The 20,003-nt window shown below is 37.7% G+C and overlaps 1 protein-coding gene across 1 annotated transcript in view; it reads right to left on the bottom strand.

Annotated features, from left to right (window-relative positions):
• SV2C (synaptic vesicle glycoprotein 2C) overlaps positions 1-17,716 on the bottom strand; it is an 86,253-nt gene extending 68,537 nt beyond the window's left edge. The window contains exon 1 of the mRNA XM_049794666.1: positions 17,137-17,716. Within this exon, the coding sequence (XP_049650623.1) occupies positions 17,137-17,716 (580 nt within the window). The remainder of the gene's footprint in view (positions 1-17,136) is intronic.
• Between the last annotated feature and the right edge of the window lie 2,287 nt (positions 17,717-20,003).

Raw genomic sequence — 20,003 nt, 5'->3', positions numbered from 1 at the left:
AAAACAATCACAACCCATGCAGCCACTAACTTCAGTCAAACATAACATCTAATTAACTGTTTATAATACTAGGTAATTAGAGCAAAAAATTTTCCATTAAGACAGCAAATATAAGAAAACTGTAATAACTCCAGAATTGGCAGAAGAACTCAATTTTCTAAAGCCACCGCCTTTGGATGTCTAAAACCATCTGTGTAGTCACAATATTGGATCTTCATTTCTTATTTGTTACATTATGCCATTCACCTCCTCAGAGATACTAACACTCCAACATTCTTACATAAAGAATGGCCACAAACTAATATTCTTCAGTAACAACTATTTCTTCTTTTCTCTAAACAGTGCTTGAAGTGGTGGAACAACAAGCTCTATATTAATGGAATGGTAAATTTTTAATTTGTAGATCTAAGGAGTCAAAGAGTAAAACATCAATTGTTCAGCCATCTGAAAAGGTTGAACTGTTTTTGTACTGTTTTCCAAAAAAACATGTGAGCCAGCCACCATATTAACTAAAATTAAAATTTTGCATGAGTCTTTGTAAGTTCAAGACTTCTCAAGCCATGGATTTCCTTTATCTAAATGCTAGCTGTTTCCCACAGCAATCATTTTGTGTCTTAACTTCAGATGTTAAATGATTGCTCTTACCTAATAATATGCAATATATGCAAATCCCCAAATGTCACAGCATATCAGGCTCTTTTTCTATTACTATTCCTCAGACTAATCCACTCTTCTTGCCTTCCCTTTCAGGACAGCTGCAGACAGGCTTCAATCTGCAATTTCATACTCTCTAATGCAGATGCTTAATGACACATTCGTTTTGAAGCTTTTTGCTCTTCTGCTTACTATATATTTGCAAAGAGTCAAGTCTAACTTACTACTACATTATTGGAATTATTTTTAGAAGTCATGGTAATAGGGTTTGTCTGTTTAAATACATGAAGGGTATAAAGCTATTTTAAAATGAATGCTGAAGCTTTTCATTCTCAATATAAGTTTGTACAGTGTTTATCACACTGCAGTGACTCTTGGACCTTCGAGTGTGACTTGCAACTGAGTAACCTGTATGCTTAGTTCACTAATAGCAACAATTCCAAAGTGACAAGTCTTCGCATGACAGACCATTTAGCTTCTGCGTATTTTTTAGCTGCTTAGTGCAGCTACAAGACATTCTCAATATCGTTCACAGTCAGTGAAAAAGGACAACTTTATCTCCATAATAAGTAAAGAAAGATATAAATTCACACTAATTGAAATGAAAGAAGATGCTGAATCCCAGGGAGATCAGTGGGAAAAAACCCAATCTTGTCTCCTCTTCTGAAACATGCTGAGCAATACAGAAACACTAATGTTTTCATGAAGGGAAGAAAATAAAAAAAATATTGTTTCAATCCAAAACAAGTTTTAAAAAATGTTTATTAATTTCTGAAAGTCTGTTCCTCTAGTATTTACACAGGATTACAACTCAGGGATACGCTATAATGCACAACCATATAGCATACAATTCATAGCTTAAATCAATCAAATAAAACCAATACAATTAAAAGTCCCTCTGCTCCATCAACAGAAAAAAGAAAACAAGCATCTCCTTATACCACTTTCAAACACACCTACAAATATCTGATGACATTTAATCTGATACCAATCCAGAAACTTCACATAAATAGAAATCAAGTGAACTGAATCTGGTTCTCAGAGAAAGTGATCCTATTCTCAGACAATACTGATGAACTGCAATAGAAAAACTCAACCATGAAAGTCAGGAAAATGGAACTGAAAGCAAAGGTGAGCAAAAGCAAGGTCATACTCATCTGACCAGCATAGATAGGAAAAGGAAAGAGCAAGTAACTCAACAGTTCAAACTTATTTATGATCAGTAAATAGTGCAAACCTATCAGTAAACAGTGCAAACCTATTTCGGATCTTTAAGATAATAGGGGAAAAAATGTCATCAGCAACACAAGCAATTCAAACAATACAGGTTTCTAATAGTATGACAGGCATAACTTGAGGATTGATTTAATCAAAGGAAAAATGTCATGAGGTAGCCAAGTACTGTACTTTTAAAGAGAAGCCTCACAAACACATAACAAAGATAGACCCTAGAAAAAGTACAAAATATTAAATGGAAATAATAAATAAAAAAAACCAAACCCACATTTTTTCCAATTTTTTTTCCCTTTCAAAAGGATCAAGTGCAAATTTTCCTGACAATTGAACTCAAAAAGGGAAGTAGATGTAGAAGCCCACTATGGAACCTCCAAGATAGTTGGAAGACAACTGAAACTAAGTGAATGGGACTTATGGTATATTCAGACAGCACTTAATGCAGGACAAAATTTGACAAAACAAAACTTTAGGTCAACAAAATTTTAGACCAACAAATACCTACAATATATTTGCCTTGATTTAACATTGAGACTGAAGTGAAAATGGTCTCACGGCATGGCTACCCACTCTCATCAACCATCTGTGCTCTTACAAAGGCCAAAGATGAGCCAGGAAGACAATTTTTTTTCTTGGGAGGAAAGGAGAACTGAGAACAGTTCCGCCCTCTCCATGAAATAAAAAAACCCACATTTTTTTCCAGGAAAACAACTTGCATATATTTCCAAATCACAAGTCTACTCCAGTGTGTGTCCACCTTGAGGGAAATTCCAGAGATGAAAACTCATAGCTGGAAAGGTTTTGACTTTTCCAGAAATGCCATCCATGTGAAAGTCAAAGGGTCCCACAACAATCTGTCACACAGATTTCATTTCGGTATTAGTTATTTCTTTCATTTCCTCTGGCATGCTTGTATTAATTCAACTGCTGTGCCTAATATGTATAATTTTGATTTCTTTTCTGTATCTCAGGTCTGTATGCTATTAACTCTCCTTACAGTTCTGGGGATGTTCAGCTTCTATCTAAAATTTACATAAGCAGGTGTGCTAATACATGTGGTTTTTACTTTTACTAATGAAATAATACTCTGTCTTAACAGATGAGTTTCCTGTGTACTTAGATATTATTTTAATTGAAACACTATAATAACAAAAAGAATAACTGCCCCTGCTTTTCCTCAGATCCAAATTAGATAAATTAATGAGTGCATAGAAAAAGCTCAGTAACTGCAGCATTTGTGACAGGTAGTAGATTACTTGCTAAGATGTGGAATTTTCTTCACAGCTGTATCTTCTGATGAGGCAGCAAAATAAAGAATATGGTAAACCAGTACTTTTGCAGCACATTGTCATCATCACTTCTGCTTTAAGAATGTTACCATGTCAATAACTAAGTCTTTAAAAAAAGTACCACCTACTACCAGATGCTAGCATAATTTTTATTTATTCCATAACAGATTTCTCAGAATAAAAAATTGATCAGGGTCATTCCATTTTCTTCATTAGGACCATTTACCGACTGAATACTGGTAGTGATTATTGCAGCAAACAGCAGCACAAAGCTACTGCTATTGCTCGGCTAGCTAAATCAACAATGCATTTTAGAGAAAAAGACCAAAGCACTGCTTCCTTGATACTCACAACAGAAATAAGCAATCAGTATTCAAATTTAAAAACGTGGGGCTGTAGGAACGAGCCAAAATGTGGTATTTTTCTTCCCATATAAACAGTAATTTTACAAGATGGTAGTTACCAATATACAATATATAGAGCACAGACTTTATCAAAAACTCAAGTAATCCCCGGTGATGATGTAAGCTGTTGACAGATTCCCTAGGTACTATCACTGAACATACTGTTTTCACACTATCTTATCCTTTGATCAAACTGTTCCCTCTGGCATTAGGGAGAAAATCCTAACAGACAAGCTTTGGATAAAACACACATAGTTAAGCTGTCCTAATACCCCTAATTCCTATTTTCTTCCACTGCAACTGCAGAGGTTCCACTGGATTTTTCTACTCTCGGATTTAAATGCTAAATTCAATGCACTCTTTGCCCATCTCTGAATTGATCCTGTCGTGCTAGAAATTGCTGTGACTCTGCAATTTGAAATGCACTTCCATGGCAATCCTGAGAATCAGAATGATTATAAATGCTGCATATGATTGCACTGTGCAATGTGCTACAATTAATTAAATTTCAAAGCAAAAAAATGTATTTTACTAAAGCTTTAAATTGCCCACGCAATTGTCTACATTAATCATCTCATTTCATATCAAAACTGTTCACTTTGGCTACATGTTTTATTGCCTGAATGTTAATTTCATATTTGCCTAGTCCTGCTTCTGACTCAAAACAGAGCAGAGTCCATGAATATCACTAACTTTTAATTAGTGTTGAATTAAAACAAAGCCCAAAGTACATACACCTACATTAATAACAGATGCATCCAACTCAGCAAATCAAAGCACATGATACTAAGAACTATTTAATAAAACTGCGCTCCTAGTGAAGGTAACTGTACAATATTAAAGCTAACAGTTGATTATTTCTTCAGTGTCTTTGTAAATGGGAGGAAATAACTTTTTTAAAATTTTGCTTCCTCCATACAGAGGCTGTTACCACCTTTGTTCCACTGAAGTGAAAAGATGGGGGAAGAGAAACGATACTACAAAAAACCACCTCCAAAACCCTCAAACAAACAAACCTCAAATCAAAGACTTTCCACTGGTTTCAGAATAAGACATTGAATTAGGCCTAACCTCATCAGAAACAGGTTGCCAAAATTAATAAGGGTCTGAAACTCATAGATCTCCCAAAGCACCTGACACAAGACATGGTCTACCCCAATCTAGCACACAACAGCATACAATGAAAAAGGAAACTTCCATTGCTAATGGGCCCACATCCTCTTTCTGCTTTCCCATTTAGAGTCAATGAAATAGATTAACTAATCCAATGTCAGAATGAAGAATGACAGATCAGAATAATGCACTGTATGGTGCCAGTACACCTGCAGGTGCTGGTGATGCTAAACAGGCCTTTTAATTACATATTTACAATAGTGCCAGGAGGCACTGTTATAATATCTATATGGAAAATTGTTTAGATGACTGCATCTATCCGTTCATGATCTGGGTTTAACAAGAGTTGTTGTTAGTGGCAACTTCAGAACCAACCTTGAAAATCATCCTGAATTCCAGCAGATTAGGAAAATACTTGTGCTCTGTGAAAAAGAGGAATTCTGACAAATGCCAGGCAAAAGAAAAACACAGCACAATGGAGTCACGCATCACATGGGTTATATTCATCCATACTTCAACTTAATATGAGGTCCTCCACTGTTAACCAGTATATGCCAAATAATTTCAGTCCAGCTAACATGACACGAAGAAATTTGCAAATGGACCACCTCTGCCTGTCCTTGAGAATGCAGACCTTTTTTAACACTATGGATGTAAAGCCAGTATCCCTTTACACCATTTTCTTAATTTTCCTACTTTACACTACTCTCCCACTTTCTACAGTGTGTCCGTCCGTCCCCCCCGCAAAGTCATATAAAAACATCTGTCTGCCTCATAAACGGGTTTCTGTGAGTCTTCGAAGACACTTTGTTCATCACATGTTTATCCTGAGAAAAGCTTATTTGTTAAGAAAAGCTAGAATAACTTGACGTATGTATTGTGTCATCAGAAACTCTTGGTTTTGTTTCCACTAGCTAGAACAGAGACTGGTAGATGTTGGATAAAAGGGTCATTGGTTTAAGAGAGCCAGGGAATGACATTTTACAGTTAGTGGTAGGGAAATGCCCATCTAGAAGTCTGAGTAGTAAGTAGAGTTGGCCTGGGTGTAAAATCCAAGATTCTTCAATGAAAAAAAAACCATGGAGAGAACTTCCCTAAGTCACCCACAGTTCCAGTTACATAATAAATCTGCAAGTAATTCCTCCTGGACTCCTGTGGCCTGTTTGTTTGTTGTAGTATGTGAAACTGCAAAACCTTACATTTATATCACCCCCTCCTATCAAGCCTTCCCATTTGTATAGGGCCAAAAAAGTGCTGAAAAATGGGCAAGAATAAATTAAAAAATAAACTTTATTATAAATGTTATTAAATAACAGTGGCCTGAACAAACTGTTAACTATCGCTATAGCTGTTGTTAAAGAAGTTTTTGCATGAATAGTTAAAAAAATCTCAATTCGTCATATTCATGTATCTATTCTAGCAGTAACTCAGTATTATTCATTCATTTAGGTATTTATACTTGTATAATTTAGTGACTTTGATTCTGCATCAGCTGTGAAAGTAGTGATATTCCATACATTTGAAACAATACCAAACTGGTACTTCAAACAAGGCAACCAGTTGTGTACAGTGAGAATAGATGTACCCATCACAAGGAAAGAATTGCATCTGCAGTAGAATGCAGTAAGAGTAAATTAAAAAAATTATTTGTGTTCCATACTTTTCAGCACTGACATTCCCTTAAACAGCCAAAGTTCTGGAATAAGTAGCTATTTCAAACCTTATCTATCACAACGTACAATTTGCTTCCAATTCTTCAAAATATTGGTAGTGTAAGATAAAATGACAAGTGAGACTTTGGAAGCTTCTGAAGTCCTTGAATGGTTAAATCCATCGACAAAATGCGTATGAAGAAGTTTACTCAGCTGTGACAAAAAGCCATTAAATTATGTTTGTTCCATGTCTTAATGAAGTTTATTAACACTTTCTCTGTGAAAATATTTCTTCTTCTTGCTGAGGAGCTCATACGTCCTCTCTTTCATCTCATAACTCAACATGCAAGATGCAAAATTCAGAGCTACAAATACACAAATAATGAAGATCAACATTTCTATAAAGAAAGCTTGCAGATCATAACTTAACTACTTTGCAGAATTAAGCAAACAGGGACTTGGAATAGAGCGAACCATCATATTTAAAATGTTCGGTTTGATTAAAAAACTCCATTTGACACATTGATTTAAGAAGTGATGTATCACCAGCCAGAGATCCCATGGCAGTTGAGAAAGAGAGGAAAAAGTGGAGGCAACAGCCAAATTAAATGTGCGAAATCACTACGGCCCTCAGGCTTTTCCTTTGGGAGGCATTTCCTTCTTTTGGCCGCTTTTGTAAGTTTATAAATTTGTGTGATGTAAATGGTAAAGTCATTGATCTGTGATGGGATGGGCAGAGTCAGAAAATAACCTGCAATGCATAAAAAAGTAGCCCAGTGATTTTTATCTATTTTAGACACAATCAATCTCCAAGACAGAGATGTGAAGATGACTACAAGTGCATAATTATTTAGCTTTATTTTTGTGTACAAATAAACATGGTGGTAATGCATGTCTGTAAGTGGTTAAATGTACAAGTATCTTACCAGCTACTCAGTCTTCACAAGTACATATGTTATCCCAATTGCAGGCTGTATTTTTCATCATTTAAATAAAAGCAGGTTTCCCAATATCCACTGTACTCATTGAGTTCAGCTGAAGCAAGCATAGCTTAAACCTTGAAGAAATGTTATGTTCTGGCAACAAATGTCTTGCTCAAAAAGTGACCTACTATTTTACTAGCTGTATGGACACTGATTTATCTCTGAGATTGTTCCAAGATATACAAGTGTAGTTAGGTCCACTTAACTAAAAAAAGTAATAAGTATTACATTACTGATGGAGCTCTCAAAAGATGAATGGGTTAAAAGAGCATTTGACTGTACTGAAAATGCATACAAACACCAAGGTTCTCAGCTATGAACTGCAATGCAGTCATTTCAAGTTGTCTTGTATTGAGTGTGTTACTGACTTTAAAACTTCATGGCTGAAACTGGGTATTGAGTCAGGGAAATACTTTATTTAACCCCAAGCTAAATGGAGAACTTCTTAAAAGCAAAGAGTGAATATGTAAGTTAACAGTTAACAGTGTCCGATAGTTTATATTCCTCAGTAAAGCTGCATGCAGGAACACTGTGAAAGAGTGTCAAAAAACATTTGACATAGTACTGTTCTCCCTGTTAACACCAGCTTCCTTTGGGAACAACATCATCCTCAGAAAAGGAGGGCAGCTGTGACCCACCTTAAATACTGGCTTATCATGGGAGCCTGCAGCAGCACAGAGGACTGAATACGTTGCATTTCATCAATGGTTTAGATCTGTGCTCCCAGTTCCTGTCTTGTGACAAGTCCATGATATTCCACATGATGTGGGTTTAGTCCAGTTCATAACAGATAAAAATTGCATTGTATACTCTCTCCACTGACCCTTTTTTCCCCTCAGAAAAGAAAAACAAACGTAACCACCATCTCCACTGGTCCACATAATGTAGCTGCTTAGAATAAACAAAGATCTGTCTCTTAAGCCTTCTCCTTCAAATATTTGTATTTGGAAGGCAAGCAGCAAAAGCACTGCAGTAGGAGTACTTCAATAATCTCATTGCAAGGGAACTGAACTGTACCAAAGGTGAGCAGCGTGCATGATGGCGTTAGTATTTCTGGTATCTCCTTCTGAGGGAATAAGACATTAATCCTACAGACCAGTTTTCACCTTGCTCTGGAATACTTAGCACACATTTCCATGACTGCAGCTCTATTTCTAAATCTTTCTATCACTGCTAAAGATTTATTACTGCTATTAACTGTAAGTGCAGTGGACTCTCACTGTTATTTCAGTGAGATTCCTCATGCTCAAAGGCCTGCTATGATTTCAGTAAGTATTCTTAACCTAGATGCATTTCTTGTGAATACAGTAATTCTCACACCCACATATAAGTACCTAACATTTTGACACCTTGTGCTCTCTTCAGTAAAATTTATAACACAGCCAAGAGTCCACATTAAAAAATTAGTTCTGAATCTCTTCCTCTATCCCTGAAGTCTAAAGTAATTTCAAAAAAGTAAATTCATCATGCTTTCCATAATAAAAACATGGATCTTCCCCTGGAAGTTTCAACTCTATGGCAGCACATCTACTAGCTGCATATAACACTAAAACAAAGAGTAGCAGAGCCTTGTTTTCCTTTATTTTACATCCTTGTGGTCTATTATGTCATCACAAATCTGGTAGCCTGCAAATAACTGGAATATAAGCAGAAAAGACTCACTTTCTCCTACTGTAGTCCCTGCAAGAACATGCAAGAAATCTCAGTTGTATCTAATGACCTATAGTAATATTTGACAATAAAAGAGAACAGTGCTATAGGTAGATGCTTTCTTACAGCAGCAGAAGGAACTTTACTCACTGCTGTGTAAGGATGGTTTTGTGACAATCTATTAAAATTCAGACCTTTTAATAAGTAGTGTCAAATACATGGTTAACTGTGTCTTCTGCATGATAGTATACGGAGGAACCATGCTGTCAAATCTAAGTATCACTGGAATTGAGTAGATAAGAGAAAACCATAACACCCAAAGCAGATTTTGTTTTGAAATAGTCTTCAATGTTTGAATTTTAAGAGGAAATGCAAAACAGAAAATCAGCTGCTCAGTACTTTACTTCCCCAGTTTTCAGTCTTTGAATTCTGGACTTGGCCCTGAAGATAGAATTTCAGTTAAGCCACAAATGTAACATAACCTAGCATAAACAAGGCTGGTTAAAAACAGTTGAATGAATTCACAAACAATAGTAATCTTAACTGATCATTAAGATAAATACATTTAGTTTTCATGGCCTTTTTTCAAGATTTAGATTTACATTTATTTACAATTGGCAAAAAGAAAAATCTTGTGATAAAATGTTTATTTAGCCATCAATTAGCAAAGACAAAATCTTTAGCTTCCATAGTAAATCATAGTACTCAAAAAAAGATTAGCAATCCCAAGAAAGGTCTTCCTCCCCTCTAAATCACAATGTCTCTAGGTATCTGGCCTACACAGAGAATTATATCTACTTAATAGGTGGGGAAACACAGGAATATCACAAGCACTGAACATCAAAGAAAACTCAACGTAAAATTTTGCTTAAGATCATTTAAGTTTGAAGATCCACAAGAAATCTCTCTAAAAGGGAAGTTTGTTGATTCAGCAAGAAGTTACATGAATGAAACCTATCCAAACATGCAAAAGGGAAACCACAGTCTGACAATAACAATTTGATTCCAGATTTGTCCATATATTTGCCTCTAAGGATGTATGCAAGTTGTCTAGTGATGTAGTAAGGTGCCTAGACATGTTGGAGAATCCCACTAGGCATGTAGATGCCTGAATATTTACAAAATGGTGCTGTCAGACTCAGATCCTGCAGTGGTTTATTCACTGACATTTGTTGCATGTTCCCAGACTTCTGCCAGATCCAGAGACAATCCATACAGACTCGGGAGGAGAATAAATAACTCAAGCTATATGATCTTGCCCAAATGAATTTAGATGCTAGTCTGTGTTTAAACCAGCAAGCCTACATACGATCTGTGAGTTCAGAACACTCTTTCCTTTAAAAGTTTAGTCAGGTGTAACAACTGCAATATCAGTTTTAGTTACAGGAAGTTGGAAGTGTTGTACATTTACAGACAGTTATTTTTTCATCTATGAAATCAGAAAAACTTCGTTTGGGAGGGACATTTGGAGAGCTTTAGTCTGAACTCCTGCTCAGGGTTACCTTCAGAGCTAGATTACGTTGCTCCAGGCCTTCTTCAGTCAACTTTTGAAAATCTCCAAAGGATCCCACAGCTTCTCTGTGCAATGAGTGTCTCACAGTGGTTGACTATCTCACTGTGAACTTTCTTCATTATACCAGAAGTTCCCTGGTTGTAACTTCTGACCTCCTCTGCTCCTCTGAGAAAAACTTGACTCCAGCTTCTCTATAGCCCTCCTCAATTATATCATAAATAGTACAGACAGATCCTCTCTTAGACCTCTTTTCTTCAAACTAAACAAGACGAATTCCTTTTTCTTCTTCTTACATGACATATATTCCAGCCCTCTAACCACCTTACTGGGCCTTTACTGGATTTGCCCTAATTAGTTACACTCTTCTTTCAGGTGGCTCCATAACAGGACAAAGAATCCCACATTTGGCCTCGCTGTGTTGAGAAAGGCAAATAATCACATCCCTCTACTTACTAGCCACTCTTGCCAGTGCAGCTCAGGATGTGGTTAGCCTTCATTGCTGCAAGGCATTGCTGACCCATGCTCAACTTGTTTCTTACTAGGAGCCCTAGATCCTCTTCCACAGAGTTGTTTGCTACCTAGCAGGTCAGTGCCCAGCCTATACCAGTGATTTGAGTCATTCTGTCCCAGGTGAAGGACTTGTATTTGTCATTGATAAGTTTCATGGAAGATATTTGTCAAATATAAAGTTGTTCCAAAAGATCAGTGCAAAACCAGAATGAAATTAAGTAGAAAAGATCTGGCACACCAGTACTTTTTAAAACTAAGAGGGGAACAAAACTCAGTAATCATCTGGTATTCTTAACAGAGTTTATAAGCACTTTGCATCAACTACTGAGCCTCTGGGGAGCACTTCCCCCCATGTAAAAGGAAGGACTGTCTGGATTAGAACTATGCTGAGTTATGTTTAGTAGGCTTTAAAATAGAGTAGGTCTAGGAAGCAGTGCATTAGAATAGCTAATACGCAAATTAGTAATCAATGCAGAAGTGGTAGCCACATGCTTGTTGTACCAGACTGAAAATTACTTCAGCCCAAAGGACCTAGTTAACGCCTCTGATACTCTTCTTCCTACAAATATTATACAAAATGTCATTATTAAATTCTGATAATATCAGAGAAAACTCTTGCATCAAGGCATTATTTGACACTAAACATGGGATTTCAGAAAATCCTTTGATTCCTGAAGCAAGCTGTTTGTTGCTATTCATATTCACAATACCTGCATTATCAGCCCAGTGATTTACCACCATACTTGAGTTTTTTAGATAGAAGAAACTGTCTGTATGGCTCATCAACTAAGAATATCTTTTACATATAAAGATTATTTCTGGTTTTGTTACTGTACTATAAGCCCTTATCAAGGACTTGGATAACACATTGCTCAACACAATGGTAAGTAACACAACAAAAATAGACTATTCATGCTCAAGAGATCATTCAGTCTGAACTTCATACAAAGGGTGATATATGGATTCAAAACAGATGAGGGACACTATCAGGAAGCAATGAAGAGCCATTGGTCTCTGGAAAGGACGGCAGTCAGACCATATGAGTGGCTAACCTGGTGTCAGGTTTTGTTGGCATGAATTCAAAAAAAGGTTTAAAGAAGATAATCACCTAATCCTGGGACCTTTATATGACTTTTTTTTTTTTCTAGTGCTGAGGTGAAAAAGTACAAAAAAGTGGTAGAGGTATCTGCCTGAAAAGTGTGCCAGCTGGTGCCACAAGGACTGGCATCATGGACCAGTCAAGGGGGAGTCCACCTGTATTTACTGCTAGCAATGGTGACAGCAGTGCTGCTGTCAAAAGTCTTGCACATGAAGGTGAGCACTTACAGGTCCCATGGGAGAACCAGTGAGAAGATGGTCAGCAGTGGCATGGCATCCTGAACTGATATAGCTGGGAAAGGCTAGCTTTCCCTAGCTTAGGGAAAGGAATACTTCATTATTTCAGATGCAGAGATGCTGAGGAAAGAAAAGTCCATAATTTAGATTTTACAGGAAAAAAAACCAACTATAAAACTTCAGAACAATCTGCATGCAAAGACATAGAAACAAAGTTATGTAGAAAAGTACACCCAAATAAGAGCCCAGAGAATTAACCTAAAATTGGTCCAGTTCTGAGCCCCATGTAAAACCAAAGGGATAAGATGCAAGCAGGAAAAGAGTTAAAACAATGTATTTAGGCCTGAGCCTACAACCTGTCTCAAGAAGGGACAGTCCTGCCTCATCAGTGCCAGAATCCAAGAGGTCAGCATGGATCCACATATGTGCAGGAGTTTACAAGTACAGCCAAGTTATAGAGCAGGGAGAGAAGACCTTTCCCTCCATCATGCTTAGTGACATGTCACTGTAATCTTAAAAGACTTTAATCAAGTCAACTTCCCCAATTTTAATAGAACAACTGCTTGGAGATTAAAAAACATATCATTTTATTATTTAACTCAAAAGGCAATGAGAAACCAGTTCATGATTCTGATCAGCACTTTAATCATGTGACTTTATAGGCTTTGAAATGCTGCCATTCAATCAACAGTGGCCTCAAACTCATACAATGATCAATAAGGAGGGAATTTGGGAAATTGCCCTGGTGCAAGGAAATTTTAAAAAAAGCAACAGGGACGATCTATGAATACTGTCACATGTTTTTAATTAGCTCATGTTCCCTAGTAAACTGTCATGACATGATGTATGAGAAATCAGTTTTTACAACTGAGTCAACAAGTGCTTTTTCAATAACAAATTAACATGTTCTTAGTGTGTTTCTTAACAGTCTAGAAAATTGCCTGAAAAATAAATATTGTGTATGTGTACCAGTTCCAACTTGTAACTCCTAGCACTGGTCCCATGACTTTTAGTATTCTAACAACATTAAAGCTCTCTGGATTATGGAATCATAATCATGAAGAAATTATGCCTGTCTGGAAGACCTTAGTTAGGATGTAATTATGATGTGAAATGACAACAGCAAAATAATTGAAAAGCCTGGCTGTGAGGGCCTAGTTATGATCATAGAAAAAAATGTTTTTACTAAGAGTTCACTGCCATGATGAATATTTTGTATCACTGGAATTATGGTTATACTGTCTGCAAAGGCTGTATATCTACTTTAGTTATAAGCAATAGATGCATCAGTGTACTGACAAATTGCAGCCTATGATATATTTCTATTAGCAGTGGGCAAATAATACCATTTTTTGTGAAATTATTGATAAAACCACCTTGTGTTGCAATGCCTTCAATACACACTTGGAAAGTAACGGTTTATCTCTGTTCTTTCCTGCTTTTTTATGTTAATCTTTTAGCACAGAATTGTTTGTTTGTTAATACAACACAGAGGCTAGTGTTATACTATTACAAAAGGAAGATAAGGGGATATCCATTACAACTTCTGTATTTTAGGCATGAGAATACATTGCTTTCACACTGAAGCCTTCCAGAGTTGTTTCCTCAATTTTGTCAGTGAGCACCATTTATATATACACACATACACCTATATCTATGAGGTATTTAACATCTTCTGTACTGAATTTTAGTTAAACATTGACAGAGTCATTCCAATATATCTCAAGACAGCATCATAAGAAGTCTAGTGACAGCAAAATCCTCAAACCTTTTCCTGACATGGGTCAGAACTTAACAAGTGACGGCCAATCCTCATGGCCACCTGCCACTGCGGGGACAATACTATCCACTCCCAATTACAGACACCTCCTAAATGCTTACAGCAGGTGTTTAAATGAAACATTGTTTTTAGAAAATATAATGTATTTTCCCCGTTTTCAATTCCATATAACAGGTATAATGAAGAAAAAGCATTATGGCCATGTTCTCCACGCTCATAACTGGACAATCAGAGAAACCAGGAGTACTAAAGTGTTCAGAATGTCTTAATTATTAAAAGATCCATTTCCCAGTTTAACATTTAATGTAAATGGAAGGAACTGCATATGCAGATCAGTTAGCAACTGAATGTGTAAGCATCAAGAAGTTCCCTTTTAATGTTGCATAACCTTGTTCTTTTCCTTACCCCCACACGAACTAATTGCAGAGACATTTGGTGGCTACCCTTATATTGTTATCATCCCAGAGAACAAAGACAGCTTTGACCATTCATTTTGTCAGGGGGGTGCATGTTGCATGTGGGTTTGATAACAAACAGGGTTACCAGTAATTAAAAAATGGGGTTGAGATCCATCATTTTTATTCCAGCAATAGAGAAGACATACAAAAATTGATTAGCAGAGTTTAAAGATGCCCTCAACTGCCAAGTACTGGGTAACAAAATCACAATAAAAGCAAGCTGGGTGTACACTGTTCTTATAAAATGTATTCTGTGTTATTATCTGCACTGGCACAGTGATGTTTATCTAGAGATACCTTTCTGGGTTGTTTTGGTTTCTCTTCTTTCTCTCTACTCTCTGAATCACTTACAGGGCTCCAAAATGGCTATAAATAGACATGTTTATGCACCTTTTCTCTGTAAGACGTAGATCTGAAAACTCACAGGTCCAAGCATGACAAATGTGAAGTTTGTAAATTTGTGTAAACAAGTAGTACCAAACAGATAATTTGCATGTAGGCTCTTTAAACATAAAAACTTATATAATTTATTTATTTTATTAGAAGTTTAATCACTGCACTGTACAAACAAGCACAGTAGTTAATTTCTAACAACAACTGATCAAATGGTAAGGAACGCCTCAAAGGACCCAGCCACCTGAGAACACAGCTTCCATTTCCACTCATGATCCTCTGACACAAAGGGAGGCTTACAGATATAAATGAGTGTGACTACAGTCCACTTTATTGAAATCCATAGAACCAAACTGCTAGTATCAATATGTCAGGAATCCAATCTATTATGAGCTTAATGGTCTACCAAGAAAGCTTCTGAGTTATTTAAATAGCACAAATAGCCTTGTGCTATCTGAAATTCTGAATCTAATTTTGATGCAGTTGGTATCTTAGGGTCCTTCTAATTGATAATGAGCAATGGAATAAAATCAGGAAAATGAGCTAAGTTAAAATCAGACTGTTGCAACAGAACCATGTGCTGTAAAGATGGAGGCAACAAACAGGTACATCTGCCAGAAGACAAATGTTCCTAAATATTTTATAAGAAGCCCTCCTTTTCTATAATAGCCTGGGTGCTTCAGGCTCAAGCTGCTGATCTACACAGACGTATTCCATTTTCTGCCACATCCCAAGCCCCCATGCTCCTATCTCCTCTCTTCCTCCAGGTACCATTTCCACAACCTTTCTCCACAGCCCTGCCCCATGAGACCCTTACTTTATCTGCTGTGCCCAGGGATGCCCAGGATGGGCAAGCACGGATCTGTTCACAGAACCGCTGCTCTCACCGAGTCACACATGGCTGGCTCAGCCTACCTATTTAGTGCACTGAGGGAGGGAAGAGGCAACAGGATGAAACACAGCCCACCCCCCTCAACTGAGCAGACACAAAAAGCATACCCTTCAGCCATTTGTCTTCCTGATTTCTGTTCCCCCGACTCAGTATTAGCATGACACTTTTGGGATGGCTAAAGAACAGTCATTGGGATTAAAGGACTAAAAGATGAAAGGAGGGGAAAGGCTAGACAGCATTTTCCCTGCATTTCCTGCATTTCCCAGATTGCATTCCACCTCACCCTTGGTAATGCTCCCACGCAGTATGACAATGTTGCTGGACAGTTGTGTCATCTACTTCTTATTATGCCTATATAAATCCAGCAGAACTCCAATACTCCAACTGTGGTTTGTTTTTAAATTAGTTCATCTGGATGTCTGCTCATGTATATGAGAACAAAATGTATCCCTCTCCTCTTAAGTTTTACTGTGCAGTCTCCCACTTTAGTGATTTATTTATCCTTACTGACTGAAAAAGAAAACAATTATCTAAAAAATAAAACTATAATAGAATCATAGAATCATAGAATCATTTAGTTTGGAAAAAACCTTCAAGATCATCTAGTCCAACCATTAACCATGCCCACTAAACCAGGTCCTGAAGTGCCCTGTCCTCTCACTTTTTGAATATCTCCAAGGGATGGTGACTTAACCACTTCCCTGTGCAGCCCATTCCAATGTCTGACAACCCTCTCAGTAAAAAAAGTTTTCCTAATATCTAACCTAAATCTCCCTTGCCTCAACTTAAGGCCATTTCCTCTTGTCCTATCTGCAGCCACCTGACAGAAGAGACCAGCACCCACCTCATTACAACTCCCCTTCAGTTTGTTGTAGAGAGCAATAAGGTCTCCCCTCAGCCTCTTCTTTTCTAGACTAAACAACCCCAGTTCCCTCAGCCGCTCCTCGTAAGACTTGTGCTCCAGGCCCCTCACCAACTTGGTTGCCCTCCTCTGAACAGGCTCCAGCAACTCTGTCTTTCCTGTAGTGAGGGGCCCAAAACTGAACACAGGACTCAAGGTGCGGCCTCACCAGTGCCCAGTACAGGGGAACAACCACCTCCCTGTTCCTGCTGGCCACATTAAATCAATATTAGCTGTTAATGCATTTTGTGGATTGCTTATTTATATTCAATACAAACATATTTTTATATAAGCATTGGTGTTGACAAATACATATTTAGGTGTACTTTCAGCAACACTTGTAATAGCACAAACTCAGAGCAAAGACTTTACTCACCAAGCCATCCTGATCCAGAATTGGGTATACACATGTCTGTTTCAGCACTGGGCAATACAAATCCAACTACAAAAACTTCGACACCATCAGCCATTAAGGCCATTCCCAAAACAAAGAAGAGGGCCCACTGGAAACGACCATGGCCGCATTCTTGTATTATCAGTTCGTACTGCTGTGCTAGCTCTTCTTCATCAGCTTTCCTCTCTGTTTCCAGTTCATGACGATCCTTATATTCATCACGCATAGGCTGACCTAAGGCCACCATGCCATCCTTGCCCTGCCCCATATTAGGGATTCCCTGATACTCCCCTTCATAAATTTCATCATCTTCATCATGCCCTTCAGTTGCTTCACTTGATCCTTCATCATCATTAGCTTCTACACCATAATTTCCTCCTTGGACATAGTAATCATCATCATCTTCCTCATCCTGGAATCGGTTGTAGGACCTCTGTGTGTAGCCATCCTGAGCTCTGTCAACAGCTTTATTCACTTTTTTCACCGCTTGCCTCTTCACTTCTTTGGCGATATCTTTTGCCCCTTTCATTAATGAAGTCCTGTCTTTGTATGTTTCTTCCATCTTGTATCAAAGAAAGATTGGCGTTATGCTGCAGAAGGACCTGCTGAATACTGTTTAGACTATCTGTTGTGCGTTGGACATCAGTAGAAAAAAGCCCAAGTACATGTGAGGCTGTAATATGCAACCTGCAAAATACGAGAGAAAAAAGTTTATACTTTGCTCCTTCTTAGTTGCTTGTTCACACTGATGTGGTACCACACCACTCTTCATTTAAGCGCTGGACACCACAGTTGAGGGTTTCAAATATACAAAACTGGATTTTATTCAGAGATGCAAATATGCCAGGTTACAAGGAAAATGCTCTGAAGAGAAATCTAATATCTCTACTGATTTTTAAAATGAAATTTATTACACTCTAGTCTTTTAATGGATACCAGGCTTTATTCTGAAAGAAAACAAGCAGTTTTGTGTACCACACATCATATTGACTCTGTCTGCAGTGTCCTTCCCTATTTGAACTTCCTACAATGTAATAAAAGGCTACAAATATTACCTTTTCTCTCAATGAATTACCGTGAAATATCTGTCCTCTGTCCAGCCTCCCACCTACACAGATCTTGCAGGGAGTTAATATTCCTTAGATCCATACCAGTCGCTCAAAGCTGACTGAACTATGCCAATGCATTCACAGGTCATTCACATCGAGTCTTAGCAATATGTAGTCCCATCCTAAAACAACATCAGTACAGGGAGCTGGGTGGATGGAAATGGTGGCACTTTCACACTTTGGAGATTTCCAATATCTAAATCATGGACAGAACCATTCCTCTCTCCCTTGACCACAGTGCCAGTAGAGGCAGCCTGGAGCAACTGTATATTACCAGCTAATTAAGCCCAGAGTGTGTTGGTCAGACATGACCTCACACCAATCTAGCTGCTTGAAAGCACCCAGACATTTTGTTCCAGTCCTCCTCCCTGCTCCCCTGCTGTATCTTTCCATCTCTTTCTTTATGCAGCATCAGGATCACAAATACAGACACAATAAGTCAAGAGCAGCTTGCTTATTTGAGTGAAGACTAAACATTCCCTTCTTTTCTGGGTGGTTTTCAGGCATATCAGCAAGGCAATTTGCTCATCACACGTCTGCATGATCAGTAGGGGTAGTAGAAAGAAAAGGCAAGTGCATGCAAGCACAAGGAGACAAGAAATGCAGGAACCTTCTTTGGCAACAGTCCACAGTTAGAACAGCTGAAATCAATTACAAAACTGCACCATAACTCGTGTGTCTAAACATAAAGCAGGGGTGAATCTGGGCACTGCAACAGGGTTGCAGAAACCTCACATCTGGGAGAAAGCAGGCTAAAATTTCTGTAGCAGTGCTTCTGAGAAAGCATCACCTGCTTCCAGCCTAGGAAAAAGGTTCTTTTTAACCATGATCATTTTAATGATCTATTTTCCAGCATAACCTCAGAAAAAGCTGCAGTAGCACAACTAAGGAGGCAGTGAGATATATTGCAGGAGTAAGAATAAATGGCTGGAAATTCCTGAAGCAAATCCTATTCCCCTTGCTAAAGTAGTGTGAACTGCCCTCACCACCCCCTCCTGCCCCCCCACAAGCTCCATAGGATAAGACCAGGGTAGTACTTTAAGAAATTGTCCTTTACTCATTCACTTGTAAACACTGTCCCCAGAAGTATATTCCTGACATCAATTTTAGGACTGATACTGTTTTGAAGGATAGAAAGAATTGCAGACTGCATTAGATAAACTAAGGACATGATGTACTTCTGATAAAAGAAAACCAACCCTAAAATCACACAGACATGCAGCTAATATGACTTAAGAAGCTAAAAGATATTTCCCTATTTTTTTTATAATGACTATAGAAATTCTTCTATAATGGAAAATGTCTTTATTTTTAGTCCCTTCCTCTAGATTAATTTCATACACTCTGAATGTTTCTCAAAGAAATCAGATGTGATGGCACTATTCAACTATTCAATGCAAACTGAAGCATTTACTGGAAGAGAAATGCAGGCTTAAAAAAGCCAGGATGTAATATTTATGACTGAAAAATGTAGCCTGATTTTAGGTACATGATGATCCTTCTAAGTAGGTCATCCTGGTGAATCTTTTATGCTAAGGCAGTTTCTCTAATTACAGCTTTTCAGTTTTTGAGGCGCTCCTTAGAAGTAATTCTTTGTGTACTGAATTAGGCATGTGGTCCTTACTGTTACCTGTGTGTGACTACAGTATCTATTAGCTGTTATTGAACATGTAAAACATAAAAACATTCACTGGGTCTGCTGTAGCCTTCTACAAATACTTTCAAAAACTCCATGAACTC

This window comes from Accipiter gentilis, chromosome Z (genome assembly GCF_929443795.1).
Source record: "Accipiter gentilis chromosome Z, bAccGen1.1, whole genome shotgun sequence".
Classification (NCBI taxonomy): Eukaryota; Metazoa; Chordata; class Aves; order Accipitriformes; family Accipitridae; genus Astur; species Astur gentilis.
This window is presented reverse-complemented; position numbering and strand designations above follow the sequence as displayed.